The sequence below is a fragment of the Chiloscyllium punctatum genome, chromosome 13 (genome assembly GCF_047496795.1).
Source record: "Chiloscyllium punctatum isolate Juve2018m chromosome 13, sChiPun1.3, whole genome shotgun sequence".
NCBI lineage: Eukaryota > Metazoa > Chordata > Chondrichthyes > Orectolobiformes > Hemiscylliidae > Chiloscyllium > Chiloscyllium punctatum.
Window position 1 is genome coordinate 85,904,199 of NC_092751.1, and position 16,298 is coordinate 85,920,496.

General features: G+C 41.0%; 1 protein-coding gene across 6 annotated transcripts in view; it reads left to right on the top strand.

Moving 5' to 3' along the window:
• The window catches only part of cuedc2 (CUE domain containing 2), an 81,370-nt gene that overhangs the window by 32,274 nt on the left and 32,798 nt on the right, over window positions 1-16,298 (top strand). For 5 of the 6 annotated variants that reach the window (XM_072583093.1, XM_072583094.1, XM_072583095.1 and 2 more), the window contains 4 exons: window positions 3,520-3,690; window positions 7,346-7,395; window positions 9,960-10,020; window positions 12,541-13,902. In XM_072583093.1, the coding sequence (XP_072439194.1) occupies window positions 3,520-3,690; window positions 7,346-7,395; window positions 9,960-10,020; window positions 12,541-12,687 (429 nt within the window). In that variant the 3' untranslated portion in view covers window positions 12,688-13,902. Of the gene's footprint in view, window positions 1-3,519; window positions 3,691-7,345; window positions 7,396-9,959; window positions 10,021-12,540; window positions 13,903-16,298 lie in introns of those variants that run through there. The other variant, XM_072583097.1, reaches the window with a different exon arrangement.

A 16,298-nucleotide genomic window follows, 5' to 3' on the forward strand; every position in this document is an offset into this window, starting at 1 on the left:
GAACTTCATGTCCTTGATGGAGTGGGGGGAATTGAAGCGTTCAGCCACGAGACAATGGGGTTGGTTGGTGCAGGTGTCCCAGAGATATTCTCTGAAATGATCTGCAAGTAGGTATCCTGTCTCCCGATGTAGAGGAGACCACATCGGGTGCAACGGATGCAGTAGATGACATTGGTGAAAGTACAGGTAAATTTCTGTCTGATGTGGGAAAGATCCTTTGGGGCCTTGGACAGAGGTGAGGAGAATGATGTGGGCGCAGATTTTTCACTTCCTGCGGTGGCAGGAGAAGGTGCTGGGAGTGAATTGTTGGCTGGTGGGGGGTGTGGACTTGACGAGGGAGTTGTGGAGGGAATGGTTCTGGAACGCTGATGGGATGGGGAGGGATATGTATCTTTTTTGGTGTGGAAGTGCCGGAGAATGATGCGATGTATGTGGAGGTTGATGGGGTGGAAGGTGAGAACTAGGAGGGGATTCTGTTCTTATTGCACTGGGAGGGATGGAGTTCAAGGGTGGTGGTGCAGGAAGTGGAGAAGATGCAAGGTGTGCCTAAAAATTAACTGTAAATAGTTAAAGAATGATATAGATCTTGTAGGTGTCAGTGAAAACAGAAGGTGCAACCTTTGCCTGAAAGCTGTTTAAAGGGGCAGACATTTTCACCCGGAAAGCATGTAAAAGGCAAAGACAGTTCTTCGCCACTGATTTTTTTCCCATACTCTGTGACTAGTCTTCTATTTCTTTGGTGAAATAACGACACTTCAGATTGTGGCATTTCTATCATTAAAAGCAGTGTGGGCCTGACTCCCTTATCACATGATTAAGACTAATAAAGTGTGGTGCTGGATAAAGCACAGCTTCTGAGGAGCAAGAGTCCCGTTTCAAACTTGACCTTTCATCAGGTCCAAAATGTCAATTCTCTTGCTTCTCAGATGCTGCCTGACCCGCTGTGCTGTCTCCAGCACCACACTTTATAGACTCTGACTTCACCAGCATCTGCAGTCCTCACTATCTCCTACATGATTAAGGCCAATATTTGGAGGATGAAACCTACCTAACCCCAATAAGCCTGTAACTGACAAAATAAGAATTCCCTGAAGAGAAACTTCCACAAGCTATTTGAATGCATTTCGGGTGTGACTTTAAGCAGCGTCTGTTAACATCCTGTGGGGGTTATGGTGGAAACAATCCTTACTTTATGTTCACACATTCGCTCTTCTGACTCGAGCAAGGGCTTGGTAGTAAAAAAAACAGGAAAATTCTGGAAAGCTCAGCTGGATCTGGCAGCATCAATGGAAAGAGAAACCAAAGTTAACATTACAGGTTGATGCAAAATCACAGGCCCTAAAATATTAACTCTGTTTTTCTCTCTTCGCAGATACTTCCATATCTGCCTTATCTTCCAGCCTTTTCTGTTTTCATTTCAGATTTGCAGCATCTGCAACATTCTGTTTGCTGCGTTTTTTGACAAAATGCATAAGAATGTTTTTTTTTCCAGTCGATAAAATGGATGTTTGGGCACAATCTGATGTTGCAGTGGCTGATGAGCTGCTTTTGTGGTGAAGTAGCTCCACCTGCTGGTTTCTGTTGGTGTTTTAGCAAAAAACAATAACTTGCATTTGTATAATGTGGTAAAATGTCTTGAATTGCTACACAGGATTGTTATTGAACAAAATTTTACACCCAGCCACATCAGGAGATATTCGTGCAGGTGAACAACATCTCTCAAATAGATTTTAAGAAACTTTGGAAAAGGAGTAGAAAGAGTTATAGAGAGAATTTCAGTTTTGGACCTTGTACATTGAAGTTTAGCTATCAGTGGAAATTGGATGGAGCTTAGATATGTTGGAGCACTCTAGGACTTGCAGAGATGACAGAGATGGGAGGAGACAGGGAAGAGATCTGAGAACTACAATGGGAACTTTAAAATCAGGCCGTTTTTTCACTGGGGACCAGTGTAAGTCAGCAAGCACGGAGGTGATAGGGAACTTAGGAGATGGGCAGCAGAGTTTTGGATGAGTTTAAAATGATAAAGGAAGAGAGGCTTGCCTAGAAAGTCTTTAATTGTCAAGGGCATTGATGAAGGTTTCAGCGACAGATGAGCTGAGGCAGTGATAGAGTCTAGCGTTCTTATATGTGGACATAAGCTATCTTCCTGATGACCCCAAACAGCTGATGCCTTGGTTGCAAACAATCTTGTTCAGCAGGGAGAGGAATGGAATTTCTCATTATTCAGAAATGGATGAACATCTGGATGGGTATATGAATAGGAAGGGTTTGGAGGGATATGGGAGAGGTGCTGGCAAATGGGACTAGATTAGGTTGGAATACCTAATTGGCATGGACGAGTTGGACCGAAGAGTCTGCTTCTGTGCTGTACATCTCTATAACACTAAGACTCTTTACAACCATGATATCATACATGACACCAAGATGAATTTCTAACGGCATCTAAGTCATCAGGAAGATTGTCTGTTTCCACATATGAGAATGCTGGACTCTCTCACTGCCTCATCTCATTTCTTGCTGAAACTCTCATCCATTCCCTTGATGCCTTGACAATTTCCAGGCCAGCCTGCCATCCTTTATAAACAACTTTTTGTTTTAAAACCTTCTACCCCAATAAAGTAAGCAAAAATTTAAGAGATCTGTGTTTTCTCATCTCTCGTAACAACTGTAGAACTCATTGCTGTAAAACAAAATTCAAATGCAGAAATATTAGGAGAAAATGGTAGATATTGTTTGCACAGTACTCTAGAATTGAATCCCTTAGTGCCAAATGTTGCTAAGCTATTTTTGGAAGTTCATATATTGAAATTGGGATTTGGAACAGCAGAGATTAAAATTTTAAATGGAGTTGAATACTCTTAACAATGGAAAACTTTGTAATGATCCTGAAAACAAAAATTGTCTTCAGTCCTTTTCCTTTTTGATTTATCCAGTCATTTATTTTATGTGGGGATGTTTGATTAAACCTAAACCCTAACCTTGTGATATTCAGGATACCTCCTTAGCTGCAAATATCCAGACTCCAGGCTTCACCTTTCACTGTTTTTGCTGATCACGAGTTCCATTCTCTTTTACATTCAGCCCCAAGTGGGAGAAAGCTTTGATTTTATAGTTAAGAACTTCACCAAGGATTGGGTACTAGGGATGAGCAGTAAATGCTGGGCCAGCCAGCCAGCGATGCTCACATCCCATAAGGGAATAAGAAAAAAATAGAAAGGTGGCACCATCCTTCAGTGGCTGTCTCAATTAGCTGCTGTATTCTTGCAGTGGGGCTTGAGCCCAGCACCTACCACCCAGCCTGACTGTATTCTTTAGGTAACCGCACCCCTCTGAGGAGTGTGCTGAGAAAGAAAAAGCCAGTTGATCAAAGCACTCTGTCTCATCCAGATTCTTTACTTGGAAACAATTCTTTATGTCAGCACTTAATGACTTCTCAAGACCAAAATTCTAGAATTCCAGGTTGAGGTCTCTACTCTGGGTCTAACTATTCAATGATTTGCCATTTCTTATTTCCAGGAAGGATGTGGCAAGGTAGATGATGGCGTCCAGCTGCTTGTCGAGATGTTTCCATCCTGTAGTCTGTCAGTCATGCACAAAGCTTTGTCTGTGGCTAAAGGCAACTTGGATTATGCGGTGCAGTTAATCATGGAGGGTAGGGTGAAGCAATCTGAAGCTGAGACTCTGGAGGTATGTTCACTTGGGGCATTCAAGCGAGAAAGCAAAACCTTAAATTGTCTACGTTAGTGTTATTGTAACTGTAATGTTAAGCTAATAGTTCAATGGTTATTCCTAATGTTTTTACATTTACCCTGGAAATTATCTCACCATTATACACATTTAATTACTGTACTGGGGATGTGTCACTCTGAAGGTGTGCCAGAAATGGAGTGCTGAGGGAACACTCTGGTTTTTTGGGTGTGTGTGGTGCACTGCAGAAAGGGGCATTGGCAATTTGTAAGTACCTTGGATTTGCACACCAGCAAAAAATGCTTAAGGTCATTGAATTTGGACGGAGCTACCTTTGGTCACAGCATCTGAACAGATCTTTTCAGGATCTCCTTCGCTCGCCCCAAATAAGCAAGGGCCTTGAAAAAAGTACAACAAAAATAGGCCATCATCATTATCAACTCTAGGAAGCAGGCTGAGGAAATCCTTCCAGAGAAACCTCCAAGATGGATGTCTTTGCTGCCAGAAAAATCCAAGAAAAGTGTGGAGAAATACCCCAAAAACTCTTCATTGCTTTCGAGTCCGACTGAGGGATTTGACTGAGAGTTGCAAGGCTGTGTGGATTGTACTTCAAAGATTTGGATATTTATGAAACTTTATTACAATCCTTCAATTGCTTCATGACCTGACTGCAGCTGTCTTGAATGGGAGATCTGAAACAAACAGAACATCAGGACCAGGGTCAAGCAAGGCTATCCTTTTATTGCCCATCTCTAACCAAGTGTCTTGCTAGGGCAATTTCACAGGGCAGGGTAAAGTCAACCATATTGCTGCTGATCTGAAATTACATGTATGCCAGACCAGGTAATGATGTTAGTCTCATTCCACATTAGTGGACCAGCTGGGTGCTTTGAACAGTCATGGTCACCATTATTGAGACCAGCTTTTTTTAAAAAAAAAATCTAATTTGACCAACCGAATTTAAATTCCACCTGTTACCATGATGGACTTTGGACCTCTATCTCCAGAGTATTAACCTGGGATTTCCTGATTATTAGTTCTATGACATTACAACTTCACCAGAATCACTGCCATAAAACTACCAAATCAGCTGAGACCAGTCAGTTATTTCACCACTCATATACAGGCTGAAATGTGTTAAATCGTTCCATACCTTGGAATGCACATTTCCCAAAAGTGAAGGAACCTTGGGTGACAAGGGATGTAGAACATCTAGTCAAAAGGAAGAAGGAAGCTTGCTTCAGGTTGAAGAAGCAAGAATCAGATGGGGCTCTAGAGATTTACAAGGTAGTCAGGAAGGAACTGACGAATGGACTTGAGAGAGCTAGAAGGGGGCATGAAAAGTTTTAGCAGGCACTTCACATTTATGTGAGGGACAAGAGGATGGCCAGAGTGAGGGTAGCGTTGATAAGGGATAGTGGAGGGAACTGTTGCCTGGAGTTGAAGGAGGTAGGGGAGGACTCAATGAATACTTTGCTTCAGTATTCTCTAGTGAGAGGGACCTTGTTGTTTTATGAGGACAGTGTGAAACAGGGCTGACTTATTCAAACAGGTTGATGTTAAGAAGGAGGTTGTGCAGAAAAGTTTGAAAAACATAAGGATAGGTAAGTCCCCTGGGCCAGAGGGGATATTCCCAAGGTTAGTACAGGAAGCGAGGGAAGAGATTCTGTGCCTTTGGCGATAATCTTTGCATCTTCGTTGTCCACTCGAGTAATGCCAGATGATTGGAGGGTGGCAAATGATATTCCCTTGTTCAAGAAAGGGAATAGGGATAATCCTGGGAATTACAGACCAATCAGTCTTATGTCTGCCCTGGGCAAATTTATTGGAGAGGATTCTGAGACACAGGATTTATGGTTACTTAGAAAACCATAGTTTGATTAGAGATAGTCAGCATGGCTTTGTGAGGGGCAGGTCATGCCTCACAAATCTTAGCAAATTCTTTGAGGATGTGACAAAACACCATTGAAGGTAGAGCAGCGAATCTGGTGGACATGGATTTTAGCAAGGCATTTGATAAGGTACCCCATGGTAGGCTCATTCAGAAAGTAAGGAGGTATGGGATACAAAGAAATTTGGCTGTCTGGATACAGAATTGGCTGGCCCATAGAAGACAAAGGGTGATGGTAGATGCAAAGTATTCAGCCTGGAGCTTGGTGACCAGTGGTCTTCTGCGGGGATCTGTTCTGGGACCTCTGATCTTGACTTGAATGAGGAAGTGGAAGCGTGGGTTAGTAAGTTTGCTGATGACACAAAGGTTGGTAGAGTGGTGGATAGTGTGGAGGGCTGTTGAAGATTGAAGTGAGACATTGACAGGATGCAGAACTGGGCTGAGAAGTGGCAGATGGATTTCAACCTGAAAAAATTGAAGTCATTCATTTTGGAAGGTCAAATTTGAATGCAGAATACAGGGTTAAAGGCAGGACTCTTGGCAGTGTGGAGGAACAGAGTGTTCTTGGGGTCCAAGTCTGTAGACCCCTCAAAGTTGCCACCCAATTGATAAGGTTGTTCAGAAGGCATATGGTGTATTTGCTTTCATTAACAGGGGAATTGATTTTTAAGAGCCATGAGGTTATGCTGCAGCTCTATAGAGCCGTGGTTAGGCAACACTTGGAATATTGTGTTCAGTTCTGGTTACCTCATTATAGGAAGGATGTGGAAGTTTTAGAGAGGGTGCAGAGGAGATTTACCAGGATGCTGCCTGAGCTGGAGGGCATGTCTTATGAAGAAAGGTTGAGGGACTTAAGGCCTTTCTCATTGGAGCGACAAAGAGTGAGAGGCGATTTGATAGAGGTGTACAAGATGATGACAGGCACAGATAGTGTGAATAGTCAAGGACATTTTTTCCCTGGGCAGAAATGGCTATAACAACTTGGCATAATTTTAAGGTGATTGGAGGAAGGTTTGAGATGTCAGAGGTCGATTCTTTACACAGAGGGGTGGGGTGCATTCAATGCACTGTCAGCGGTGGTAGCAGAGTCAGATACATTAGGGGCATTTAAGCAACTCTGGATAGGCATATAGATGATAGTAAAATAAAGGGTATGTAGGTTATTTTGATCTTAGAGTAGGATAAAAGGTCAGCACGATATTGAGGGCCGAAGAGCCTGTACTGTGCTATGTCCTGCACCATGTGCCAAAGGATCAGTGGGTCAAGAATTAGCTGCTGTTTTGTGCACCGAGGAGTGCAGTCATCATCATCATCATCATTATCATCATCTCTTTGTGCAACTCATCTGCGCCAACCAGATCCTAAACTGATTTCGTCCATTTGCCAGCATTTGGCCCATATACCTATTCCTATTCATGTACTCATCCAGATGCCTTTTTAATGTTGTAATTGTATCCACCATCACCAACACCTCCGGCAGCTCATTCCATCATACCCTAACCTTGTCTTAACCCTCCACCCTATCTTCTGTACTCTCCCAATCCAACCCTGAATGAGATTAATTTCTGTATTCAGTAATTTGCTGAAGTACAGATTGAGTAAGCCAGCCAGCTGGAATCACTGGCATTACTTGCTTCATTTTGGCTCTGATAAGCCATTAGCCAATGTAAAGAGTGAGTAGATGAAGTTCGGAACTATGTACTGCAGATTCAGTATGGCATAATTTCTATTCACCTGTGTCATGTTTTATGTTTGATTTTTCAGGAAACTCTCCCCAAAGCAGATAAGAAAATCAAAGCAAGCATCTTGGAGAAGTGAGTATAAGTTCTGTAAACAGAACAGTACAGGAACATAGGATAATGTTTCTCAAAACATTTTACTGGCTGGGGAAAACGTTTAGATGAGAAAGAACAAAGTTAGTGGAGTGTGAAACAGACACAGAATTTTGAGAGAGGTTTTATTTTATAAATGGAAAGGGATAAGTTGAAGGAATGGCAGAGGATGGGAATAAAGTGGCTGAAAGATTAAGATGGCGAGCAGGAGTAGGCCATTTGTCCCAAAGAGCCTGCTCTTCAATTCAAACAGATCCCGGCTGATCTTCTATCTCCGTGCCATTTTCCTGCACTATTCCTTGATAACTTTATATTTAGAAATCTATTATGAATATACTCAATGATAGAGCCTCTTCATCTTCCTGGGTTAGAGAGTTCCAAAGATTCACCTCTTTGAGTGAAGAAATTCCTCTTTATTTTAGTCCTAAGCACTTGGTCCACATCTTACAAGACTGTGTTCCTGGTTCTTGATGCCATCTGCAAGGGGGATCCATCTGCATCTAATACTATTTCTGGACTAGACAATGAGCAGCAATCTACTGGGGGCAGGTAAAGTAGCAGAGAGGATTAGGGAACGGTTTTTAAGAACTCCTCCATGGCTTATGAATAATATTGGTAAACCCTGTATTTGCTTCCCATCCTCAATTGCCCTTGTAGGTGTATTTGTAGAGAATTTTAGTTTGATTTTCTAGTACATGTGGTTTACAAAAATAAAATAGACATCCTCATGCTTCTGAACTTGTTTTGAAAGGAAATTTAAAGCAAACTGAGATGTTTCCAAGTGAATTGACAACTGTAACAAAATTTCAGAACTGCCACACACTAATATATTCAAACTCTTGCAGTTTAGTATCGGAGCCCCATTGAGGCTTGAAAAATCAAAGATTCTTTGATATTTTTACATTTTTAACCATTTAATCAGACATTTTAGGGTTAGAGAGTCATGGAGAAATACAGCACCAAAACAGACTCTTCGGTCCAACTCGTCCATGCTGATCAGATATCCTATATAAATTAGTCCCTGTTGCCAGCATTCGATCCATATCCCTCTAAATCCTTCATATAACCATCCAGATGACTTTTAAATGTTGCAATTGTACCAGGCTCCACCACTTCCTCTGGCAGCTCATTCCGTACACACACTGTGTGTGAAAATGTTGCTCCTTAGTAGATCCCTTTCAAATCTTTCCCCTGTCACCTTAAACCTATGCCCTCTAGTTTTGGACTCCCCCACCCCGGAAAAATACTTAGTCCGTTCACCACCCTATCCATGCCCCTCATGATTTTATAAACCTCTATAACCTCTTCAGCCTCTGATGCTCCAGGAAAAAGCCCCATCCTATTCAGCCTCTCCCTTTAGCACAAACCCTTCAAACCTGGCAACATAATTGTAAATCTTTTCTGAACCCTTTAAAGTTTCTCAACATCCTTCCGCTAGCAGGGAGACCAGAATTGAAAACAGTATTCCAGTAGTGACCTAACCAATGTCCTGTATGGATGCAACATGACCTCCCATATTAATGCACTGATCAATAAAGGCAAGGATACCAAACACTTTCTTTACTATACTGTCGACCTGAGACTCCACTTTCAAAGAACTGAAAGGGAACAGATTAAGTTCATCAGATTATAATAATTCAACCTACACTCCAAGGTCTTTTTGTTTAGCAACACTCCTCAGGACTTTACCATTAAGTGTATAAGTCCTGCCCTGATTTGCTTTACCAAAATGCACAACTCACATTTATTTAAATTATACTCCATCTGCCACTCCTCTGCTCATTAGTCCATCTGATCAAGATCCTGTTGCAAGCATACCAAACTCCTCCTTCACTATCCTGTCTACTTTCAATTCCACTTTCAAGGGACTATGAACCTGCATTCCAATGTCTCTGTTCAGGAACACTCCCAAAACTTTACCATTAAGTGTATAAGTCCTGCCCTGATTTGCTTTACCAAAATGCACACCTCACATTTATCTAAATTAAACCCCATCTGCCACTCCTCAGCCATTGGCCCATTTAATCAAGATCCTATTGTAATCTGAGGTAATCATCTTCGTTGTCCACTGCACCTCCAATTTTGGTGTCATCAAACCATACCTCCTATGTACACATCCAAATAATTTATATAAATGATGAAAAGTGGTGGACCCAGCACCAATCCTTGTGGTTCACTGCTGGTCACAGGCCTCCAGTTTGAAAAGCAACCTTTGAGCCAGTTTTGAATCCACATAGCTAGTTCTCCCTCTATTCTGTGTGAACTAACCTTGATAACCAGTCTACCATGAGGAATCTTGTCAAACATCTGACTGAAGTCCGCATAGATCACGTCTACTGCTCCACCCATATCAATTCGTTGTTACGTTGTCAAAATAATTGATGAAAGCAATATGACTCTCTCGTTAGCGAAGTACACATTAAATCAAATAGGAATAAAATTTCAGATGCACTGGCTGGATGGCTACCAGAGTAAAGTTTTGTATCCTTTGCACAGACTCTGATATTCTTCCTGGGTAAAGTATGTTTTCAATATTGCTATTCCAGGTATATGATGGTGGATAATGAGGACGACGTCAAAACATACAAGCCTATTGCACCCAAAGCGGTAAGAGATATCTGGAATGTAAATCTTGGATCAGGACTTAATGGGCATGATCAACACCGCTATTCACATTGACCTTTGCTGCGCCTCGCCCACCATATATGTTGTAAAATCCTTCAATGTCTGCACTCCATGCCACTCCTGTAATCCCTGCTAGCCCTTCCATTCTGCAATCTCAACTCCCAATAAAGCCTTCAACCATAACACACCAGTGATCTGGAATTGTACTGGATATCAATAAAATCTGACAGTACAGACAGAGACCATGTGGCCCATCATGTCAATGCCAGCTCCTATAGGCCCACTCTTCCTGACCATTTCCCATGGTCTTGCCTTTGCAGAAACTTACTGAGTTCACTATTGAAAGCTGTGATAGAATGTTTAAATACCTTTTCAGGTTGTGCATACTAGATCAAGAGGAAAGTGTTATTACCACTAATTACATTTGGTAATGAGTGCTAAAGTCCATTTCTCCCATTGTTAAGCGCACAAGGAAGTTGTTTAAAACCATACCAGCTGCTGGTCATATGATTGAGACCTGAGCTGTTAATGTTCCAAACCTTATCTCTGCAGTGCTCAGGGAAAAAAAGAGTACTGATTGGGATTAATTTAGACAGTTTTTACAAAGAAATGTCATGGGCAAGATGGCTTCCTCTTTCAATGCTATAAGATTGTTTTCTATTTACTGTTAACGAACTGTGCTGTATTGGTCTTACTTGCTTGTTGTGTCTTCTATTTTTCTGTTATTCATTTCCAGCAGATACATTGTTAGTTATTTTAATTGACCTGTACTATTCAGTCCGAATGAAGCAGAAGACTTGCCATTTCTCTGTGACTACTCCAGTACTGAATAAGTAACTCCCTGCTAAACAGTGTAAATGAGTATTTGGCCCTCCAGGGAGTGTCAGTACAAGCACTTATGGTATTTTGATCGTATCCTACACTGATGCAGTGTCAACAGAGTGCTTCCCTCTTGATGTAAAAATTATCATTCAAGTATAAATTAGTAGAAGTAAAAACATGACTTGATAATTTTAACAAAAAAATTTGAGGAAAGGTAAAATTGGACATTACAAGTAGCTAAGCCTGTGTGTTGCTTATAAATAGAGTCCAGCCAATGAAGAATGCAAGGCACAGGAAATTTTGTGCTGTAAGCTGTTAATATAAAGGTTCGCCTTTGAATGAAGAAGTGCCGAAATGAATTGCATAACTGAATTAAACAATTACTTGTGTTTATCATTTTGGAAAACTTTCCTTTTATAATTCAAGAACTAGATGAAGTCATTTGCAAAAATGTTTTGAATGATGTGATAGATCATTAACCAGGATAGTTTAGCAAAATGATCTTTATGCCAGTTTGCAATTTGCTTAATTATGTCGGCGCAACATTGTTGGCCAAAGGGCCTGTACTGTGCTGTAATGTTCTATGTTCTACGTGTCTACCTGTGCAGTTATGATTTCTTGCTGTAATTCAAATCTGACAAGTTTAAGAAATAGCATGATGTCCAAAATCTCAGACCCTGGATCTGAGCACAAAGTGATATATTTTTCACAAAATTGATCTCATTCGCTTGATACACTTAGTCATGTTTCAAGTTCAATAAGTGTCCCATCAAAGGTAACACTTCGATTTCCACAACACAGGCGCTCAGGAAGGCTATTGAAATACTTGTGTTTTTTTAGAAATAGGGGCCTCTGACTTCAAGGAAGTCAATTTAATCTTTACAATTATTGTATTTACTGAGTCCAGTTCTAGGCACCAGAACATTAGCAAGAATGCAGAGGCCTTGGAGAGATATGGAAGACATTTATACTGGGGTGAAGAACTTCAGTTAAAGGGAGAGATTTTGAGAAGCTGGGACATTGGGTGCAGGCTCAGACAGTCTAGTTAATAGAGGGATGTGAGTGAGTGAGAAGACATAAAGAGAAGCTCCTTCAAGGGCATTCTATTCTGCTATCTGGTTTGGTTCAGTGTATTGATTCTCAGCAAATCGACAGGAAAATCTGAGGGAGCTACCCAGCAGAATAGGAACAGCTGTAGAGCTATTGAAGTAATTTTGACCTGGTGACAGCAAAAGAAAGGCAATATAGTTCCTTGTTCATATGGTCTGAGCTTGGGGGCAGCTTGAAGGTGGCACACACTTTCGTCACACCAGCTTGGTTTGAAGGCAAAGTAACTGACTAGCCCAGTGCTTCCCAAATATTTTCGTAGTGCGACCCTATTTTGAGGCTTGGTAAAGGTCATGATTCTATAGTTTGTGGTACACTGTGGAGGAGCAGTGCAGAAGACCTCAGAACGGGGAGAGGGATTCAGCCATTGCTGCCTTCGAGCTCACAATCCCATGTGGTCCTGACCCCCATTTTGGGATGCCCTGCTCTGGCTTTAATCATGTCCCAGGACATCCCACATCCATCCACATCAAAATTTTCTGTTGCCAACAATTTGTAATACACAGTGGGAATAAATGGACACCACCAGACTGGCTTTTGACTGATAGAGTTGTCTCCTCTGCTTCCTACCAGGCTCCCAAGAAGCTTATCCGATACATAGACAACCAAGTGGTGAGCACAAAGGGAGAACGATACACTGAAGTCAAGAAAACTGAAAGTGAAGAAATGAAGAAAACCTACATCAACCTTAAACCTGCCAGGAAATATAAATTCCACTGAAATGCCAATTGAGTGCTTCCCAGACAGATCCAGCATGGGCTAACTTCATTCCCTTATTTCCTATATCCAACACGGTTCAAGAATAAAATATTTTTTCTTTTCAGAACTGGACAATGGGTGGGGTTAAGAGTGCAAAGCATTCATTTGTCTCTTTCTTACAAAGGGGTCTATGTCTATTAATCACTGAGAATGCTGATTTCCTTGTTAAGACCCCAGCAATATTTTTTTTCCAATGTACATTGTTACTGTGAGCACTGCACTATTGCAGCTTAGGGCTCTGCATCTGGTGGTATACAAATACAGTAACATTGTACAGCTGAATTTACTGACACACTGCTTCAGAACAGCATTATCTAAATGTGGCCTTGATGTCATTACTTCAGTAGATCTTTTAAACTTTAACTCTCCTCCCATAGTGTTAAATAGATAAATATTTTTCAGTGTGGGTTTGGACAAAGTATTTTTTAAAAATTGTCTCTCTCCAAGTCAATTAATTGGTCAAGCAGGGATCCACTGATCTCAACGTGTTTCTGTTACTGTGTGCTCACTTCAGAGGCTTCTATGACCAACAGAGCACCTTAAAGGAAAAATGCAGTCATTTCATTTAGATGTCTCTAGCTGCAACTCACTTTGAGCTCTCTTTGATAAATTGGTGCAAATGTTTGTTGGAGGAGCTGAAGACTGGATTTTTAATTTTTTTAATCAGGAACGCTACTTCCCTTTAAAAGAATTGACTGAGTGGAGTAGCCTAGTTTTAAATTATTTTTTATGAATAGAGCTAAAATTAGGTTTGTTAGTTTGTTATAAACTTATAATGGTTCATGAAAGAATAGGAGCAAGAACGTTTGAACACCTCAAATGCACAGACTGATCAGAATGTAAAATTTCTCAGTACATGTGTTCTTCAGAGCTGTATCTCCCCAGCTAGAATTTGGTTAATATATAATATTAGTATGGCACTTTAAAAATGATGTGGTTTTGTCGATAATGATTGAAGCAGTGGGGTGAGTTGAGGTTTTAGACAGTTTTGTTTTAATCACTGTACCTGTCTGTGAAAGAATATAGCAATCTATAAAGTAAATAATTTGTACTGCTTTTATTATAATATGTTCCCTTATGTTTACAGTATGTATGATTCTGTGTTCTGTGGCACTATTTACATTCAGTAAATTTGCTGTGTTGCTTCTCAGTAATAAAATGGGTTTTGATAGTTTTGCTATCAGCATGCTGCCTGATATTTTTCATTTCCTTCAAGGAAAGGAACTTTCCTCCTTGACCTGGTCTGGGCCAACACACACTGGCTAAAAGATAGTCTAGTAGCAAACTGCACTAGTGTACAAACAATCATTAGAAAGACCCACCTCATAGCATTGACAATATCGCTGTATCAGAACAATAACTGGTTAAATCAGTATCCCTAATCAAGAACACTGTTGGCAAATACTGTTGTTCTTGAGCTCAATTATTCAGGTGAGAAAATGAACTTTATATAACATTTTCTCAGGATGTTCCCAAGTGATTCATAACCATGACACATTTTCTTTAAATAAGTTATTTATTGTGCAGAAATTGGCAAACAAAAGTAGCCAATGTTCATAGACAGCAGTGACCAGGGCTGACACAGTTGGTCAGGATTCCCAGTCCTTTGTAAACATTGGCCAGGACATCAGATAATCTTTCATGGCTCAGCTGGAAACCATATGACTGACAGCTTAGCTTCCCTTCAAGACTGCATTGTAATTTCAGTTCAGATGATGTCTCAAAGTACTGGAATGGAGCATGGACCCACAGCCTTCTAACAATAGAGCTGTATGTGAGTTTCAGTTTGAAAATAATTATGCAATTAATTTCTTGAGCTAAGAATGTTCAGATCAAGAACATTGGCTTGTCTTCTCAGATGAGACAATGGAGATTTACTAAAATAGTACCAAAAATGATACTGACTACTGATCTCGAAGACTACAGAAGCTGACATTATTCACCAGGAACACAGGTTATGATCTGGAATGTGCTGCCTGAAAGGGTGCTGGAAGCAGATTCAATCAAAATAGAAGTGTAATGCAAATATACTAAAAAAAAGACAGCTTTGCAAGGTTTCGGGGAAGGTGTACTATAGTCGGTGTGTTATGTTAGGACAGTGTCCCTTTTAAGAGATGAGTCACGTGGGCTGGCATGCATGCAATGGACCAAATAGCAGCCTCCTCTTTAGTCTGATTCTGGGAAGGTCTTTCACAGCTGTCATCAAAAATGGTTACAAATGGTTGAAAATAGGAACTACTAGGAGCTCACTGGGGTGCTTGGTGCTGTGTATCTGCTCCATTGTGGAGCTATGGCTAATGTTGGAAATGCTGTGGGTGGTTTTGTCCCACCTATTATGGAATCAGTGTTGACTGATTCCATGAGCATATTAAAAGGCCTACTCTCCTCAAAGGAAGCATTGTGTAGATCTGATGGGCTACTGTTAGGGATCAGGTATTACAGACTTAAACTAGAGTAGGGGAAGTTGATTGTCTACACTTAAAATTTGGAAAGGCAGTGTGAAGTATTTCCTGAAGTAGGTGAATTTAGGACCATGATTCACAGTTTAGAGAGGGAGATCAAGATAACTTTGTGAAAAGATAAATGGTGCATTGCTAAAAGTGGCTATTGAAGCTTATCTGTCTGTTCCAAGCAGATCAGTGAGGCAGAAGGGCCTCCACCTGGCTAAGGCCAACTCTATGACCATAACTTCACTATCAAAAATATTACTCAAGCAACAGTCATATCTAGGGATTTTCCTGATTCTAATCTCAGTTCTAAATCTCAGGCACAGCTCATTTCTACCTTCATTCCAAGATACAAAAAATAATCTTGTTTCAATTGTTCTAGGATGCTCCTACCCACCCCCTGGCCAATTCTCTGATATGGAGACAGTGAAGTCTGCAGATGCTGGAGATCAGAGTGATGTGTGTTACTGGAAAAGCGCAGCAGATCAGGTAGCATCCAAGATGCAGGAAAACAGATGTTTCGGGCCGGAGTCCATCATCAGGCTCCTGATAAGGCTTCGTTCATTCCTGATGAAGGGCTCTGGTCCGAAATGTCGATTCTCCTGCTCCTCAGATACTGCCTGACCTGCTGTGCTTTTCCAGCAACACACTCTCAATTCTTGCTCTTCTATTGTGCAAGGTTTACACATCTATGTGTGTGTCTTCTCTGACACTTGCATGATTTTGAAATCTCCAATCCCAATCATCTTTTCACTGTGGACATCCAGTCTCTCCCCAAACAATCCTCACACAGGTAGCCTGTGGTTCTTCCTTGAACATACCCATCCATTTGCCACCCCTTAATATCTTTTACCTACAGGGTGCGTTGTTTAAAATGTGAACCTGTCTTTTTGCAGGATGTAATAAATGCACTTAGTCCTGGTCTTACTCAGGCCCCCTTCCTAACCTTACTTATTGCATCAGTCACTTGTGAGAAATGTGTTGACTCCGCTTAAAATTAACACACTCATGTTACCATACTTCTGTTACTGTGCTTTCCACAGACCATGACTAGTCACCAGCTGCATGCTGCTAACTGCAAGTACTCCACCTGTTACCTTCCAGACTAAAACAGCTTGAATGTAA